This window comes from Bos grunniens, chromosome 26 (assembly GCF_055505025.1).
Source record: "Bos grunniens cultivar Pamir isolate PY7600 chromosome 26, Bosgru_T2T1.0, whole genome shotgun sequence".
NCBI classification, from domain to species: Eukaryota; Metazoa; Chordata; class Mammalia; order Artiodactyla; family Bovidae; genus Bos; species Bos grunniens.
The window spans coordinates 18667942-18687816 of record NC_141190.1 but is presented as its reverse complement, the minus strand read 5'-3'; the positions used below and the strand labels follow the sequence as shown (position 1 = coordinate 18687816).

The window sequence follows — 19875 nt, the reverse complement described above, 5'->3', positions numbered from 1 at the left end:
CCAGGCTTCAACAGTACGTGAACCATGAACTGTGAACTTCCAGATACTCAAGCTGGATTTAGAAAAGGCAGAGGAACTAGAGATCAAATTGCCAATATCCGTTGGATCATTGCAAAAGCAAGAGAGTTCAGAAAAACTTCTGCTTTATTGACTGTGCCAAAGCCTTTGACTATGTGGATCACAACAAACTGTGGAAAACTCTGAAAGAGATGGGAATACCAGACCACCTTACCTGCCTCCTGAGAAATCTTGGCCTACCTATGCAGGCCAAGAAGAAACAGTTGGAACTGGACATGGATCAACAGACTTGTTCCAAATCCGGAAAGGAGTAAGTCAAGGTTGTATATTGTCACCCTGCTTATTTAACTTATATGCAGAGTACATCATGCAAAATGCTGGGCTGGATGAAGCACAGGCTGCAATGAAGATTGCCAGGAGAAATGTCAATAACCTCAGATATGCAGATGACACCACCCTTATGGCAGAAAGTGAAGAAGTACTAAAGAGCTGAAAGTGATAGTGAAATGAAAGTGAAAGCTGCTGCTGCTAAGTCACTTCAGTGGTGTCGGACTCTGTGCGACCCCATAGACGGCAGCCCACCAGGCTCCCCTGTCCCTGGGATTCTCCAGGCAAGAACACTGGAGTGGGTTGCCATTTCCTTCTCCAATGCATGAAAGTGCAAAGTGAAAGTGAAGTCGCTCAGTCGAGACTCTTCGAGACCCCATGGACTGCAGCCCACTAGGCTCCTCTGTCCATGGGATTTTCCAGGCAAGAGTACTGGAGTGGGGTGCCATTGCCTTCTCCAATAAAATATAATATTATATAATATAATAATATTAATATAAATATATAAAATCTATATAAAAATCTATATAATATATATAACCAATTCCCATATATATGAGAAAACAATGGAAAAAGTGAGAGACTATTTTTTGGGGCTCCAGAATCACTGTAGATGGTGACTGCAGTCATGAAATTAAAAGACACTCATTGGAAGAAAAGCCATGACCAACCTAGACAGCATATTAAAAAGCAGAGACATTACTTTGCCAACAAAGGTCCATCTAGTCAAAGCTATGGTTTTTCTAGTACTCATGTATGGATGTGAGAGTTCGACTATAAAGAAACTTGAGTGCTGAAGAATTGATGCTTTTGAACTGTGGTGTTGGAGAAGACTCTTGGGAGTCCCTTGGATTGCAAGGAGATCTAACCAGTCAATCCTAAAGGAAAGCGGTCCTGAATATTCATTGGAAGGACTGATGCTGAAGCTCTAATACTTTGGCAACCTGATGTGTAGAGCTGGCTCTCTGGAAAAGGCCCTGGTGCTGGGAAAGAAGGCAGGAGGAGAAGGGTGTGGCAGAGGATGAGATAGATAGCATCAGTGTTCCATGTACATGAGTTTGAGCAAACTCTGGGAGATAGTGAAGAACAGGGAAGCTTGATGTGCTGCAGTCCATGGGGTTGCAAAGAGTCGGACACGATACATTGACAGAACAGCAACAACAGCATGGATCTTTGCAGTTTCAAACTTGGGAAGATCCCAGCAGATATGTTGTTTACTGATAACTTTTCCCTCAGTTAAAACAGTATGTGTCTTTGAGCAAGCTACTTTAACATTTCTTGTCTTTTTGTTTGGGGTTACTGGTATATAGTTATATGAAGTTTTAAAAACTGATGTTTATAATGATCTGAAATATGTGTAATTAAAAAAATAATTTTATTTATTTAAGCCTATGCACAGTGAGCATGCATGCTTGCCAAGTCTCTTCAGTTGTGTCCAACTCTCTACGACCCCGTGGACTGTAGCCTGCTAGGCTTCTCTGTGGGATTCTCCAGACAAGAATACTGGAGTGGGTTGCCATTTCCTCCTACAGGGAATCTTCCCGATTCAGGGATCAAACCCACATCTCCTGCGGCGTCTGCATTGCAGGCAGATTCTTTACTGCTGAGCTTATGGTTGTGCTGAGTCTTTGTTGCTTCGTGGGCTTTCCTTTAGTCGTGGCGAGGGGGGAGTTACTCTCTAGGTGTGGTTCGTGGGCATCTCATTGTGGTGGCTTCTCTTTTTGCAGAGCATGGACTGTAGGGTTCACAGGCTTCAGCAGTTGCTGCACATGGACTCCAGAGAACAGGCTCAATAGTTGTGGCTTGTGAAAATCTAGGAAGCACTGGAAAAATGGTATGGAAGGGAGCAGAGCAAGAGAGTAGATGAAAATGAAAAAACGAAAATATGGGAACAAGAGGGTGACTTACTGTAGAGGCTGCCAGCCACAGCCACAGGGGCAGGCTTTGGAGGCAGCGCTGATGAGCCCTGTAGGACGGGGTCTTGGAGAATGGAAACTGTCTGAAGGAGGAGGATGGGAGTCAGAGTGCTCAAGGTGAGTACTGTCAAACTCTGTCAAACCCTTCTCATCTTTAAGACCTACTGCAAATCTCAACTCTCCTTGTATAAGAGTGAAAGAGTCTCTCCTGCCTCTGAATTCTTAGAGCTTCCATTGTCTGTACCGTGCATCCAGCAGTTAATGATCTTGTTATTGTCTTTTGTGTTACAGTCTTTAGTGCCTACTGTAGGAAAACTGTTGTCCTTTTCTGTAATTTTAAAATATTATGCTCAAAGAATGCTCAGACTTCCGCACAATTGCACTCATCTCACGCGCTGGTAAAGTAATGCTCAAAATTCTCCAAGCCAGGCTTCAGCAATACGTGAACCATGAACTTCCAGATGTTCAAGTTGGTTTTAGAAAAGGCAGAAGAACCAGAGATCAAATTGCCAACATCTGCTGGATCATTGAAAAAGCAAGAGAGTTCCAGAAAAACATCTATTTCTGCTTTATTGACTATGCCAAAGCCTTTGACTATGTGGATCACAATAAACTGTGGAAAATTCTGAAAGAGATGGGAATACCAGACCACCTGATCTGCCTCTTGAGAAATCTGTATGCAAGTCAGGAAGCAACAGTTAGAACTGGACATTAAACAACAGACTGGTCCCAAATAGGAAAAGGAGTATGTCAAGGCTGTATATTGTCACCCTGCTTATTTAACTTATATGCAGAGTACATCATGAGAAACGCTGGGCTGGAAGAAGCACGAGCTGGAGTCAAGATTGCCGGGAGAAATATCAATAACCTCAGATATGCAGATGACACCACCCTTATGGCAGAAAGTGAAGAGGAACTAAAAAGCCTCTTGATGAAAGTGAAAGTGGAGAGTGAAAAAATTGGCTTAAAGCTCAACATTCAGAAGATGAAGATCATGGCATCTGGTCCCATCACTTCATGGGAAATAGATGGGGAAACCGTGGAAACAGTGTCAGACTTTATTTTTGGGGGCTCCAGAATCACTGCAGATGGTGACTGCAGCCATGAAATTAAAAGATGCTTACTACTTGGCAGGAAAGTTATGACCAACCTAGATAGCATATTGAAAAGCAGAGACATTACGTTGCCAACAAAGGTCCATCTAGTCAAGGCTATGGTTTTTCCAGTAGTCATGTATGGATGTGAGAGTTGGACTGTGAAGAAAGCTGAGTGCCAAAGAATTGATGCTTTTGAACTGTGGTGCTGGAGGAGACTCTTGAGAGTCCCTTGGACTGCAAGGAGATCCAAGCAGTCCATTCTGAAAGAGGTGAGCCCTGGGATTTCTTTGGAAGGAATGATGCTGAAGCTGAAACTCCAGTACTTTGGCCACCTTATGTGAAGAGTTGACTCACTGGAAAAAACTCTGGTGCTGGGAAGGATTGGGGGCAGGAGGAGGAGGGGACGACAGAGGATGAGATAGCTGGATGGCATCACTGACTCGATGGATGTGAGTCTGAGTGAACTCCGGGAGTTGGTGATGGACAGGGAGGCCTGGCGTGCTGTGATTTCATGGGGTCGCAAAGAGTTGGACAAGACTGAGTGACTGAACTGAACTGAACTGTAGGAAAACTGTTGTTCTTTTCTGTAATTTTAAAATATAGTGATAGATAAAAAAGGAACAGTTTTGTCAGAAGTTCACAAGTTTTGTGATCTACTTTATAAATAATTTTAAAAGTATAGAGTGAGTTAATGACAGTACATTTTATAATGGGAAATGTGTTAGTATCAAACTATAAAACTGTATAAAGCCATAGCTTCTAAGATAATCAGATGAAAAAATAACAATATCAGTTATGAAATTAAATACAGGTGATTTGTTAAGCTGAACTATGAGATTGAACAATTGCTGTATGTATGTGTCTTAATTATATCAATACATTTGGGAAGTGGCGAACTTCATTAATTTAGGAACTATAAAGAATGACATTGGGATTACATAATGTAGGAGTTCTTCACTTGTTTTATTTTTATGGTGAACACAATTACAAGGATAAAACCAAGAATGTTTTTTGAAAATGAAATTAAAAAATGAAATTAATGAAAATTAATGAAATTAAATGAAGCTGTAATGAAATTAAAAATGAAATTTAAAAAAACTCACCAAATAACTCACCAAATAACAGGAAACTAACAATTAGGAGAAGATGAGAAACCAAGAAAGTGTACAGCAATAGTATTTAGTAACATTCTTGACATTATCTTCAAACACTTCCTGCTCTCTAAGAAAGTCAAACTTTAATCAGAGAAAGCTACATGCACTGTAGTAAGCCCTTTGAAATCTGACTAGGTTTGGTTTTTTTTTTTAAATCTGACTAGCTTTTTTATTGGAGAAGGCAATGGCACCCCACTCCAGTACTCTTGCCCATGGGGTCTCAAAGAGTCGGAAACGACTGAGCGACTTCACTTTCACTTTTCACTTTTCACTTTCATGCATTGGAGAAGGAAATGGCAACCCACTCCAGTGTTCTTGCCTGGAGAATCCCAGGGACGGGAGAGCCTGGTGGGCTGCCATCTATGGGGTCGCACAGAGTCGGACACGACTGAAGCAACTTAGCAGCAGCAGCAGCAGCTTTTGTATGGTTAAGTCTATTTATCATTTTAAAGTTTTCTGATTTTTGGAATCCCTACAATCTGTCATTGGTTGCAATAATAGTTTTTTTTTCACTCAGATAACAAGGTCTACTTTATTTTTTTCCTTTTGATCAGGTCATTTTGTAGTAGCTGTCCTTATGACCAAGCTCTCCTTAATTAGATCTGCTATTCAATCTGCTGCTTTTGTTAGGATGACCCTAAGCAAGAGATCAGTCATTTTTCAATCTGGATTTTTCATCCAATATGGCTTTTAAATATTAAAAATAAGTACACCAGTATGAAGCATACACTTACATCATTGTGTTAAATTTTCATTAAAATTTAAATTGAGAGTATGGGTATTAAGGTGTGTACGGAGGATAAAGCCTACATTTTTCAAAGCATAACTATTTTAACTGACACAATAGTTTCTTTTTAGGAGTTAAGAAATAAAAAGTGGTCCAGCAGGTAGATCTCTGCTTTCACTGCCAAGGTCCCAGGTTCAATCCCTGGTTGGGGAACTAAGATCTCATAAGCCCCGAGATATGGTCAAAAAAAATAAAATAATTTTTTTAAAGTGTTGAAAAGAAATTGGGATATTTAAATTAAAAAAATTTCATGCAGCATAAAATTTCATATATTAGAATCCATCTTTTCAATATCACGTATCTCAACAGTTGGTGTCATTCAGAAAGTGTTGAGTGAGAAAGTGTATGATGTTTCCCCAAAGTGGTGGTTGCTTAAGGTTTACCATAGTGGAAAAAGCGTCATAATTACTTCCAATTTCAAAGGAGTTTTAGCAAATACCCAAAGATCTCTTTAAAATAATAACACTTAAAAGACTAGCATGTATGTGCAAATGCAGTAAAAGAAAAATTATTTGCAACCTAATTTTCAAAGACCTTTCACAGGAGCTTCTGGGTGCCTATGTGCTAATTGCACTTATAGCTGAGCATTTGTATTTTTGAAAATAGAGATAGTGGAAAACAAAATAGCATCTTATAGTATTCGGTGAAATTTAAACTTTTGGGCACCACAGACTTAGTTTAGTTTGTTTTAGTTTGTTCCTGTACCTTACAGCTTCTTAAAATTACAAAGTACTAGGTAGATCACAATTAGTTTGAATTTAAATGACATGTGAGTAACTTGATTTCTTGTTTGGCTAATATGTGCCTCAGAAAAGCAACTCACTTTCTTATGCTAGCTGATGAAGAGACTTACTATTAGGTTCATTGAGTACTGACTAAGATATTAAAACTCTTAAGAATTTTCAATATGTGAAGTTGTATAGATACGAACAGTCATGTGCCAGAGCAAAAGCATTAGCAGTCTCTTGGATAGTATCATTCTGGACTTTGGAACAAGTGGATTTAGAAGTAGTCTTTTGAAATGTAATCTGATCATAGGTAGAAATCTATTGGTTTTAATTGCCTGAGACTCATGGCATTTAAAGTCTATAGGAAAAGAGTCTCCTAAAGCTTTGACTGTACTTTTTTGAGGGGTAAACAGTTTTTATGTAATAAGAGAGACAATCTTTTGTCAGTGAAGCATCCTATAGAACTTTCTCCAAATAAATAGGGAATTTTCATGTTACTTTTCCAATACAAGTAAACTTTCTTCCAATTGTTCACCAGCCTTGGTGAGAAAAAGTAAGCGAAGTGGCAGAAACAATTAATACCAATTCTTGTGACACCCAAAGGGATAAAAATTGACAAATTAAATATATGTTAATTAACTTGCATTATTGGTACTCAGAGGAAGACAAATTAGTCCTTTAGACTGAGAACTTTCCATTGTCATTTCATAGGGTTAAAATCTTGACCACATTTGCAGAATGCTTAGGTTAAGAGGGTAAACAATGAGGAATTCCTTCATCTGCCACTTTAATTCCGATAAAGTTGCTCTAGTAGTCTGAAATTAGTTCAAGTTGGGATCAAATAAAGGGGCCAAATAAATTTTTGTAGACTGCTGCTGCTAAGTCGCTTCAGTCATGTCCAACTCTGTGCGACCCCATAGACGGCAGCCCACCAGGCTCCCCCATCCCTGGGATTCTCCAGGCAAGAACACTGGAGTGGGTTGCCATTTCCTTCTCCAATGCAAGAAAGTGAAAAGTGAAAGTGAAGTCGCTCAGTCGTGTCCGACTCTTAGCGACCCCATGGACTGCAGCCTACCAGGCTCCTCCGTCCATGGGATTTTCCAGGCAAGAGTACTGGAGTGGGGTGCCATTGCCTGAAGTCTAAATTAGTGATAAGAGGTCCATATTACTAAACCTTGGGCAGCTACTCTTAAGGGCAGATCTTGGGATGTGTTTCAAAATTTTTGTTTAAGGAATTGGATATTATTTCCTGAAAAACTGTGGTACTACTTATCAGCCTTAACCTGTGTTATAAAAAACCTGCCAGCTTGAACACCTGGAGCCCACTTTATCCTTTTTGTTTATGTACAACTTTCATACCAGTTTAACTTTGGCTGGTATAGGTAGAAAAAGGGAGAAATAATAGCCTCTTGTTTAATACTTGTATGTATTCATATCTAACAGCTCTTCAATAAAGTGACACATTTAAAGCCATGTTTCACAGCTAAGGTTGAAAACATAGTAAGAGAGTACATACTTCTCTCAGGGTGGTAAGTCAGGTTTAGACAACTTTAAATATAGCTCCTATTTTGAAAGATGTTGCCAAGATTGTGGTTCTTGGAGAACAAATCAGGTTAAGTAGTTCACTAGGGAGGAAACATTTAGTTTTGTGGGCATGCATTTTTGGGAGTAGTCAGCCAAAAGATACATCTGTAGGATACAGGGTTGTTTTTTTTTTTTTCCCACTGCCTTGAATTTTACAGATTCATGGGTTCAAAATGCTTTAAAAGCACTTGCATTTCATTTTTATGTAATTGATTTTTCAGCTGTGGATTTTGTTTCCAGTCCTTCACTAAGCATATCACCTTACATGTAGAGTTCCATCTAGTGGTAAAAGTAATCACTGCAGACTATTGGTATTAAAAAATACCCTTTTTAAGGGATAAGTCTTGCCTCTGTTACTCTTTGGGATGGTTGCTTAGTATATGCTTTTTTTTTCTTCTATTCTTATAGTCCTTTATTTTAATTTTTAACAAATTTATTTATTTTAATTGGAGGCTGATTCTTTACAATATTGTGGTGGTTTTTGCCATACATCGACATGGATCAGCCACAGGTGTACATGTGTACCCCCGTGCTAAACCCCCCTCCCACCTTCCTCCCCACCCCATCCCTCTGGGTTGTCCCAGAGCACCGGCTTTGAATGCCCTGGTATATGCTCTTAAATACTGAAGTCTTTGCTATCTCTGTTTGCCTTTATACCTAACTACTAATTCTCCTGGTACTAGCCATCTATGCAAAAACTTTTATGATGAGGAAATTAATCTTTAGTATATACTGTATTTTGATTTTCTGTGATATTTACATCAAATTGTACCAAGATTTAGGTCAAATCTATACTTGGTTTTTTAAAAAAAATTGTCATGAAAGATACTGATTATACATACAAGTAATAATCAATACTCTTTCTAATACCCAGCTTCAACAAATCTCAGCATTTTCCATATTTACTTCAAATGAATCACTCCGTTTCCCCACAGCCTAATGCTAATGCTAATGCTAAGTCGCTTCGGTCATGTCGGACTCTGTGCGACCCCATAGACAGCAGCCCACCAGGCTCCGCCATCCCTGGGATTCTCCAGACAAGAATACTGGAGTGGGTTGCCATTTCCTTCTCCAATGCATGAAAGAGAAAAGTGAAAGTGAAGTCGCTCAGTCTGGTCCGACTCTTAGCGACCCCATGGACTGCAGCCTACCAGGCTCCTCTGTCCATGGATTTTCCAGGCAAGAGTACTGGAGTGGGGTGCCATTACCTTCTCTGCCACAGCCTAATACTTTTTCCCAAAACAGTGCTAGCACCCTAGAAACTCTCCTTATGCCCTCTTGTCTTCTCATAATCACTAACCCCCAAACGTAACCATTATCCTGAATGGTAAATACATCTTTGCTTTTCTCTACAATTTGCTACTTAAGCAAGTACAATTCTTCCTTGCTTTACAATAGAGTTGAAAATTCATTTAATACACCCAACCTATTGAACATGATAGCTTAGCCTAGCCTAACTTAAACATGCTCAGACCACTCACATTAGCCTGTAGTTGGTCAGAATCATTTAAAACAAAGCCTATTTTATAATAAAGTATTGAATATCTCATGTACTATATTGAATACTGTATTAAAAGTCAAAAACCAGAATGGTTGTAAATGTTTTGGTTTACCCTCATGACCTCGTGGCTACCTGGGAGTTGTGGCTCGTTGCTGCTGCCCAGCATCACCAAACAGTATTGTACTACATATTGCTAGCCCAGGAAAAGATCAAAATTCAAAAATTTGAAGTAGAGTTTCTAGTGAATGCATATTGTTTTCACACCATCATAGAGTTGAACAATTGTAAGTTGAACCATTGTAAATTGGAGACTTATCTCTAAACACTATATTTTTTGTCTGTTTTTAAAATTTGATATGAAAATAGCATTATATAGTAAGTAGTTTGTGTGTGTGTATGTGTGTATGAGAGAGAGAGAAGGACATCTTTTGCTCAGTTATCTGTGAGATTCATTCATGATTGTGTATGTAACTGGACTTTGTCCTTTTTCATTGCTATAAAATCTCCCATTATTAAAGAATCTGCCTGCCAGCGCAGGAGACACGGGTTTGATCCCTGATCCAGGAGGATTTCACATGCTGCGGAGTAACTAAGCTCATGGGCCCAACTATTGAGCCTGTGCTCTAGAGACCGGGAGCGGCAACTACTGAGCCCTCGCGCTGCAACTACTGAAGCCGGTGAGCCTGTGCTCCGGAACAAGAGAGGAAATGGCAGTGAGAAGCCTGTGCACTGCAGTGAAGAGCAGCCCTTGCTCGCGACAACTAGAGAAAAGCCCAGTACACGGAGGACCCACCCAGGACAGCCAAAAATAAATCAATACATAAGTAGCATTAAAGAAAATTGCTATTATATATGCCACATTTTAAAAACCATTCTGCTGGACATTTTGCTTCCAGTTTTGGCTGCTTAGAAATTAATGTATCAGTGAACATTCTTGCTTGGGATTTTTGGTGCCCATGTTGCTGCATGCACATGCTAGACATGTTTTTAGAATTGTTGCTCATAGGGTATACTTGTTCATTCATATTGTAGATAAGATGAAGCAGTTATAGCCCCACTATCTGTATAAAATAGTTACTTTATAAAGTTAGAATTATTTTCTCTAATCCTTGGTATTGTCAATTTTAGCCATTCTGTTGGATGATAGTATGTCATTGATTTTTAATTTGCAGTTCTTTGATGTCTAGAGGTATTGAGTAGTTTTTAAAATGAGAGTTTCTTGAAATCTCATGCTTGTTTTTCTGTTGGTTATTTATTTTTTCATATTGATTGTACGACATCTGTATATATTCAGGGTATGAGCCTTTTTTAACCATATATATTGTAGATATATTTCCCCACCATATATATTGTAGATATATTTTTTACTTTCTTAATGGTGTCTTTTGATAACATAGTTCTTATTTTAATGAACTCAAAAGTATTGAGCTTTTTCTTTGTGGTTGCTATTTTTAATGTGTAATTTAAAAATTATTTCCCCACTCTGAGTTCAATAATATATTCTTCTATATTAACCTTCTAGTAGGGTTACTGTTTTGTTTTTCACCGTTAAATCAATAATTCACCCAAAATTGACCTTGTGTATAGTGACATTGGAGAAGGCAATGGCACCCCACTCGAGTACTCTTGCCTGGAAAATCCCATGGATGGAGGAGCCTGGTGGGCTGCAGTCTATGGGGTCGCTAAGAGTCGGACACGACTGAGCAACTTCACTTTCACTTTTCATTTTCATGCACTGGAGAAGGAAATGGCAACCCACTCCAGTGCTCTTGCCTGGAGAATCCCAGGGACGGGGGAGCCTGGTGGGCTGCCGTCTCTGGGGTCGCACAGAGTCGGACACGACTGAAGCGACTTAGCAGCAGCAGCATAGTGACATAGGTGTCAGTTTTCACTTTTTCCCCCTATAGTTGTCCACATGTCTCAGCACCATTCAGTGAAAAGGTCATTCATTCCCCATTGATTTGTAGCACCTTATCCTGAGTCCAGTAAAGAAGAAAGGAAGTAATAAAGATCAGAACAGATGTTAGTGAAATAAATACCAAACATGTAATAGAGGAATTCAGCAAACCCAAAAACTGGAACCTTGACAATGCTAATAAAAATCGATAAATCTCTAATAAGATTCATAAATTAAAGAAAAAAATTACCAGTATCAGGAACAAGGACGAGCAGATCACTATGGAACCTGGACACGTTAATAAGTTCCTCAGAGGATATTACGAACAAGTTTATGCCAATAAAGAAATATACAACTTATCAAAATTAATACAAGAAGAAATAGAAAATTTGAATAGTTCTGTAACACAAAATAAATTGAATATATATAATTAAAAACCTTACAAAGAAAACTCTAGGTTCAGATGACTTCATCAGCCAATTCCATCACTTAAGGAAGAAATGACAGTAGCACTTAAACTTTTTCAGAAAATAGAAAAATAGGACACACTCCCCAACTCACTTTGACAGGCCAGCACAACCTTGATATAAAACCTAATGAAGAAAAATATAAGAAAGGACAATTCTATGATAATCTCACTTGGGACATATATGGAGAAACCTAAACAAACAATTAGTAAACCAAACTCAGCAGCATATAAAAATGATAAAACATCACTACAATATTTGGTTTATTCTAGAAATACCCAGTTGGTTTAACATTAGTCAGTACCATTCACTACATAAACAAAGGAGAAAAATTACATGATTATCAAAAATTTTTGATAATACTAAGCAGATACTCATGTGAAATGCTGGGCTGGATGAAGCACAAGCTGGAATCAAGATTGTGGGGAGAAATATCAATAACCTCAGATATGCAGATGACACCACCCTCATAGCAGAAAGTGAAGAACTAAAGAGCCTCTTGATGAAAGCGAAAGATGAGAGTGAAAAAGTTGGCTTAAAACTCAACATTGAGAAAACTAAGATCATGGCATCTGGTCCCATCACTTCATGGCAAATAGATGGGGAAACAATGGAAACTGACAAACTTTATTTTTTGGGGCTCCAAAATCACTGCAGATGGTGATTGCAGCCATGAAATTAAAAGACGCTTACTCCCTGGCAGGAAAGCTATGACCAACCTAGACAGCATATTAAAAAGCAGAGATATTACTTAGCCAACAAAGGTCCATCTAGTCAAAGCTATGGTTTTTCCAGTAGTCATGTACGGATGTGAGAGTTGGAGTATAAAGAAAGCTGAGCACTGAAGAATTGATGCTTTTGGACTGTGGAGTTGGAGAAGACCCTTGAGAGTCCCTTGGCCTGCAAGGAGATCCAGCCAGTCAATCCTAAAGGAAATCAGTCCTGAATGTTCATTGGAAGGACCGATGCTGAAGCTACAACTCCAATTCTTTGGCCACCTGATGCAAAGAACAGACTCACTGGAAAAGACTGTGATGCTGGGAAAGATTCAAGGCAGGAGAAGGGGACAACAGGGGATGAGATGATTGGGTAGTGTCACTGACTCGATGGACATGAGTTTTGAGTAAACTCCGGGAGTTGGTGATGGACAGGGAAGCCTGATGTGCTGCAGTCCATGGGGTCGCAAAGAGTTGGACATGACAGAGCGACTGAACTGAAGCACAGACTCAGTATAATAAATAAATAACCCTTAGCAAACTAAGAATAAGAAGATATCACCCTAATCTGGTATCACCTGAATCTGATAGGCTTCCCTGGTAACTCAGCTGGTAAAGAATCTGCCTGTAAAGTGGGAGACCTGGGTTCGATCCCTAGGTTGGGAAGATCTCTAGGAGAGGGGAATGGCTACCCAGTCCAGTATTCTGGCCTGGAGAATTCCATGGACTGTTCAGTCCAGGGGGTTGCAAAGAGTCGGACATGAGTGAGCGACTTTCACTAAATCTGATAGTTTATGCCAAAATGATAGATGGCGGAAGATACCATTTTTGAATTTGCTTTACCTTTTTAACTTCTAAAGTTAGGATTATTTTCATATTTATTAGTTATTTAACCTCTCTTCTATGAATTGGTCATATCTTTTGACTAATTTTCTTTGAGTGTTTTTCTTATAAATTTTAGTCATATTGATAAATTCTGAATACTAATCCTTTTGTATGAATAAAAGTTTTTTTTCAGCTTATAGCTTATCTTTTATTAATACTTAAAAATTTTAAATTCATTTATTTATTATGAATGAGTAGTGTTAATATGTTCACTTGAATCGAAAATCCAGAAAATACAAAACATACAGTGAAAAGTTTCTCTCCCACTCCTGTTCTTTCATCCAGTTCCCCTCTCCAGAGGTACTGTGACTTCATTTTTTAAGAACTTTGTTTATAATGTCATTTGTTGAACAGACATTTAAAATTTTGATGTAGTTAAATGTTTCAGTCTTCTCTTTGTGGATTGTACATTTTATATTGTGTTTAAGAATGCTTTCCTCTGCCCCATTAATTTATTTTTTTTCCAAGTTTGACTTTTTATATTTAGACCTTTATTCTGTCTGGAATTTATTTTTTGTGTAGGGATTGCTCTTGCCTTTATATGCTTGTCCTTATACTCTTATATTGTGTGATTGTTTTGTCTAATGCAGTGTTCAATGTGATGGGAGACTGTTGAGCTTCATCTGCGTGTTGGCAAATATAATTAACTGGTCCAGTTTTAAATTTCTGTTTTGTTCCTACTTGCAGATAAATGCTTAAGAGTCCTAATAAGTACTGCCTTTCAGGCCACATAATGTGCCTTGTGTCCTCTAACATATCTGGAATTTGTGTAGGCTGTGATAGGGCAGGGAAAGGAGGGTTTCATTGTTACAACAAACAAGGAGAAAGTTTTTTTCCTGTCTCTTCGATTTACCAATGCCTCATCAGAAGCTTTCAGCACTTATGTAAGAAATTAATTTTTTTTCTTAAACTTGAACAAACTTACAGCTCATTTTAAAATTAGTTACTGTAGAGGGAGAAGGTGGTTTTGCTTAATAATAGTATTTTTTTTCTTTAGCTCTTCTTTTAAGTTCTTCACCATGTTCCTTGATATTCTTAGCTTTACATTGTGGTACTATGTATTCCATGGAAAGAGATTATTGGACTTTGTGATATGCGGATAATTTAAAAGCATTACCTACTGTATCTGTCTTTTCCTTCTCTTATCTTCCGTTTTACTTCTTTTTAACCATTTCTCTCCATTTTTGTCTTACCACATGCTCCACTCAGAAAAAATAAGGAAGAGGACAAAAAAGAATTAGGTTTAAGAAATTAAAGTGAGACAAAACAAAAGTGAATGATTATGGGAAGGAAAGGGAGAGAAAGTGGAAGGGGAAAAGAAACTGTGTTTGCTTACTGGTTACTTCTGTATTAGGACTCCTTAGGTATCTTTTTCTTGTATTCCTTGTAAATAGGTGGGGGCAGCCTTGAACTTACTTATTCTCCTGCCTGTTCTAACTATGAGGGAACAGAGTCAGAAAGGATCCTGTTGAGAAACAATGTAGGTAGGGTTTTGTGCTTCTAGCTCCTTTCTGCATGTGTATTTGATCCAGTTTAGTGCCTGAAGGTCAACTCTTATGTAAGTTTTGGAATCTCAACTGAGTCTTACTCTGGATATTAATAAACTGAAGATCTGGAGGTTATATGTATGTATGTATTTCTACTTTAGGAATATAATGGATGCTGTTCATGTACATTTATATGTTAGAATTAATTTGACCTGAATTGCTTTTCAGAATTAAAAGAGATGTGACAGTCATAAAAGCTTAGATTTGATAAATTATAAGACTCTTTTGCTGCTAATCCATTTCATGATTTTCTGGCTCTCTCAGTACAGTAGTAATTTCTCATTGGCAGTGATTATAAATAATAATCTATTGACTCATATCTTGACTGAAATAAGGCAACATTTAAAATAAAAAGAGGCTTTGTCAATGACTTAGGATGAAGATTCTTTTTGATTTTAATTGGCTCATATCATAATCATTGGCATCTTTAAATCATTGACATCTTTAGCCTTAGTATGTAAAAAGGTTGAGGAAAGAGCATTTTTAGTTCTCTTTCTTAAGACTTTGGCTTGAGAACACATATTTATAATTTTTAAGTTTTATGTGAATTCTTATATTATCATTTTAGAGAAAAGAAAGAAATTTGGTAGTCACCAACTGAACACTTGGGCTGTTGATTAAAATTAGGTAATAACTTTTCAAGGACATAGAGATGAACGCTCAAGTTTACCCACACCTTGTTTTCATTATACCAAATTAAAGATGATCTTTGTAAAACTTCCCCAGCCGTCCCGCGGTTAAGACTGTGCTTCCACTGCAGGGAAACTAGGATCCCACAGGCTGTGGGCAAAAAAAAAAAGAGATCCAGGTAGTAGTGGTAAAGTGTGTTAGAGATTAGTTATGTTTAATATGTAGAGGTATAATTTTTCCTGGAACAGAGGTTTGGTAGCTAGGGTGTTGTGGAAACTTGTAAGTTGTGATTGTTTTATTGTGGGACTGTTTGATCGAGTCAGGTAAATTTCAGCTTTGCCTGACAGATGTGAGTCAGTTGTTCTTTCTGGTTTGTGTTACATCTACTCATTGGTTGCATAATAGATGACTGTTTATATAATAAGAATTAGAACAAGCCATTAGAGATAATTGATAATAGATACAAACAGGCGGTGATGTGTCTGCTACAAGAGATGGAATAATACAGTTCTTATATGTACATGTTAAAAGTAAAAAGAATTTAGTAATTACGTATTAGAAAACAATAAGGAAGAAAGTATTTCTGAGAGTCAAAGGAGCTTTTCCAGTATAGCCCAGATAATGTAGGAGTGGAAAACCAGGTAAGATCAGGGGCCAACAGAACATATCTGCTGAGTATTACTCAGTGATGGAAGAGATAGAAGAAGCAAAATATGAATTTTTTTCCAAGTGCCTTAGAGAGGAAGGACCTTGAGCAAAGTTTGGACTTAGACGATGGGCCAGAGACATCCAGAACAAAGGATTTTAAAATAAAACCTATTTCTGAACCTGGGCAAGGCTGAATTAATATCTATTTTGTGTACCTGTAAGTGCCTTCCATTCTAGTTAAGGCTTTTTGGTTATGAGGAACAGAATCCAGGGATACTTGGCTCAACTGAAAGGGACTGATTATAAGGAAACACCTGTCTGTGTAGGGACCTAGGAACCAAAAGACCTTGAGTGTAGAGTAAATGTCTTCGAAATGTCTATTATACTAGATATAGTTTTGTCTCTTCAGTAGCCTCATGCTTACTGTCCTGTGGTTTCTGTGGCATTTGCGAGTAGCCTGACTGTGGTACTATCAGCAGTTGATCACCAGATGGGAAATACCATATGCTGGCTGTACTCCTGAGAGGGGGCTTCCCTGGTGGCTCAGTGGTAAAGAATCTGCCTGCAATGCAGGAGACGCAGGAGAGGCAATGCTGGAGACCCAGGAGACACAGTTGCAATACCTGGGTTGGGAAGATCTGGAGGAGGGCTTGACAACCCACTCCATTATTCTTGCCTGGAGAATCCCATGGAGAGAGGAGCCTGGCAGGCTACAGTCCCTAGGGTCACACAGAGTCAGACGTGACTGAGGTGACTGAACATGTGCACTCAAGAAGGCCTTAATTTAATGATTGCCCATTGCCATGTTAGGGGGAACAGTTGCAGGTCTAACGTTTTAAAAGTATTTAACAATGATGATGGTTTAGGGTTTAACTTTTAATAAGGAAATGTGGTCTCTGTGGCTGCCAATTCTAAACTACTGTTAGACTCAGGAGGCTGTAAGGGTCTTATCTTCTTGTAGACTGAATGTGTAAAATTAAGAGGCAAATTCAGGTCATACCATAGAGGCTATCTGATGTCTTTTCTTTAAACTAAATTTCTGAGTATCTATGTGGGTATAACCTAAACAGCAGCGAGTCCAGCTTGTCTCCTTTGTGCAGTCAACAGATTAAATATTAGGTTTTCAAAAGACTGGTATATGTAGATGAGCCCACAGAAAGAATGAATAATTGTGTTGTTGAGAGGGAATGAAAAACGCATACAAAAATGATCCCCTCAAAGATTCTTCTGTTTCATTGTTTTCAGTGAAGCTATCTGCAACTTTGTCATCTGCAATGACTCTTCCCTTCAAAGTCAGCCCATTATCTTCAATCCTGACTTTTTTGTGGAGAAACTCCGACATGAGAAACCTGAGGTGTTCACTGAGTTGGTGGTCAGCAATATTACAAGACTTATTGATCTACCTGGAACTGAGTTGGCTCAGCTAATGGGAGAAGAGGACCTTAAGTTGCCTGGTGGGGCAGGCCCGGCATCAGGATTCTTCCGGTCTCTAATGTCTCTCAAGCGAAAGGGTAGGAATTGTGTCTGTGAAGGGGGCAGGTCTCAGTTGCTTCCTGGGCTCTACTCCAAACATTTGCACATTCGTGGAGGAGTTACTATTATTGTAAAGCATTTTTTTAGTCATTTTTTTCATTACATGAATAGTAAAACTTTAAGTAACATTGATAAAAATTATAAAAATTACCTAGATTAATTAAAGCATATATATCAGTCTCCAGAAAATAGCATGATTCGTTTACATAGTTATCAGGAGCACCTTGATTTTCATGCTCTATTAATACTATACTAAAAATATTAAAAGAACAAAGTTATACAGCTGGTGACTACAGTAAAGAAAGTTTGACCATTTTTTTATTGCAGTAGTTTTATTGCAGTAGTTCTCTAATGTTTTCATTCCATAGAATGCTTTGATAAGGTAAATATTAATACTTATGAATCAAAAAGCCTTCTCAGAAATAAGTTATTAGTTTTATATACTATAAATTATGATTATTAACACTGTTTTTGATAAGATGTGAAAGAGATTCCATTTTGTTTTATTAAATATAAGGAAATCCCAAGGGCAGCAAAAAAGTTTAAACATAACAGGTTAGACCCTATACCAACTCTAGTGGATAATCTATCATGTTCTAATAATCATGGGTATAAGTTCTATTTTTTGTTTGTTTTTAAATTAAATATCAATATTCCAAGTATTGTTAATTAAAGAAGAAGATGGTCTTTGCCTTCAGGGAACCTACTATGTAAGATTAAACTTGCAGAGAGTTGATTGAAAGATGTTCTGATTGCATTTTCTTTTTTCTTTTTTTAATTTTATTTTATTTTTAAACTTTACAATATTGTATTGGTTTTGCCAAATATCTAAGTGAATCCACCACAGGTATACACGTATTGCCCATCCCGAACCCTCCTCCCTCCTCCCTCCCCATACCATCCCTCTGGGTCGTCCCGGTGTACCAGCCCCAAGCATCCAGTATCATGCATCGAACCTGGACTGGTGACTCGTTTCCTATATGATATTATACGTATTTCAATGCCATTCTCCCAAATTATCCCACCCTCTCCCTCTCCCTGATTACATTTTCTGATGTACTTCCAACTCTAAAGTTTTTTTGTACTGACCATGTGAACATACTTGCTCAACTGTGACACAGGATGCTTGAGGGGTATGCTGATTTTAAATATGCTGATTTTGTACTGTTTATGGAAAATATAGCCTTGTTCTATTGTATGGCTTTTTTCAGAAAAAGGAGTAGTCTTTGGATCCCCACTGACAGAGGAAGGCATTGCCCAGATATACCAACTGATTGAATATCTACACAAGAGTAAGACTACTTGAAATTTTTTAATTCTTTGTTAATGAACAGTTGTCAGTTTTCTGTTGGGAGCTTAATATCCTTGAGTTAGTAGGTGTCAGTTAACCATTAGCAAAGACGCTAATTAATCAATGATAATTTCAGGTGGCATGTTTCTCAATATATTTCCTTATAAATTTCATCTCATGTATTGATTTGCTTTATACTCTCAAACACACACACACACACTCACACATATACACACACACATTAGATAGTGTCTATGAAATCACATTTTGCCCTGGATTGAGAGAGGCGCATCTTCTGGAAAAAATACATTGCTTCTAAAGAGTCTCAACATTTATTCCAGGGATAATAATTTATCACCAAAGATACCTTTGAACTCTAGAATTCTCTGATTAAAACACACTCAACTTAATTCCCTTTTCACTTTTTTAGTAGTCATACTGGATATGTCATTGCTTTAAGTACTTGGCACAGCTGAGTGTATATAAAATGTGTGGCTTTATGTGATGCCATGATGAATTCAACACTAATGGTTATTTTTGGCTTGCTCTACCTGGGACACTGTGCTGGGAGCTAGAGCAGAGGTTACAAACTGACAGCCTAAGGGCTTAAGTTATCTATTTTCATGTTTTGTTTGGCTGATTAAGTTAAAAATAAAACTAGTTTCCAGTCTTTTAAAATGGGAAAAGTCCAGGTTTTCAGCTTTCTTTGGATAACAGGAAGATCTAGCATACTTGAGCCCTGTGGCCTCTTGGGACACAGTCATCTGGAGCACAGGTGGGTGCTTATCAGTTTGTTAGGGTTCCTGTTCATTCATTTACTGTTGCCAGAGTGGCTGGTAGGCATTTCAACTTGGAAACCTGAATTAAGGAGCTATTCAGAAAAATACATACTTAAGCTGAAAACAGGACCTCTCATGCTTCTACCAGATCAAACTGAAACAATGTGTCTCATCTTTTTTAACCCTTAGATTAGTTTAGAATCTAGGTTGAAGGGAAGCATCCTTAAGTTGGAATGACTGAGCTTCTGGCAGTCTCTTAGATGGAAAGGTGATCTGACAGATTAGAGTTCTAATTCCTGGGGTAGTGCAGAGACCCTCGATTCATTTTAGGCTGGGAAACTGTTTATAGGAGCAATGTACCTCCACAGAT

At 38.1% G+C, this 19875-nt stretch overlaps 1 protein-coding gene across 7 annotated transcripts in view; it reads left to right on the top strand.

Moving 5' to 3' along the window:
* ARHGAP19 (Rho GTPase activating protein 19) overlaps positions 1–19875 on the top strand; it is a 70520-nt gene that overhangs the window by 11420 nt on the left and 39225 nt on the right. For 4 of the 7 annotated variants that reach the window (XM_086379372.1, XM_086379370.1, XM_086379374.1 and 1 more), the window contains exons 2-3: positions 17148–17413; positions 18647–18727. In XM_086379372.1, coding sequence (XP_086235498.1) covers positions 17148–17413; positions 18647–18727 — 347 coding nt within the window. Of the gene's footprint in view, positions 1–2072; positions 2379–13842; positions 13962–17147; positions 17414–18646; positions 18728–19875 lie in introns of those variants that run through there. The other 3 variants (XM_086379368.1, XM_086379369.1, XM_086379371.1) reach the window with 3 other exon arrangements.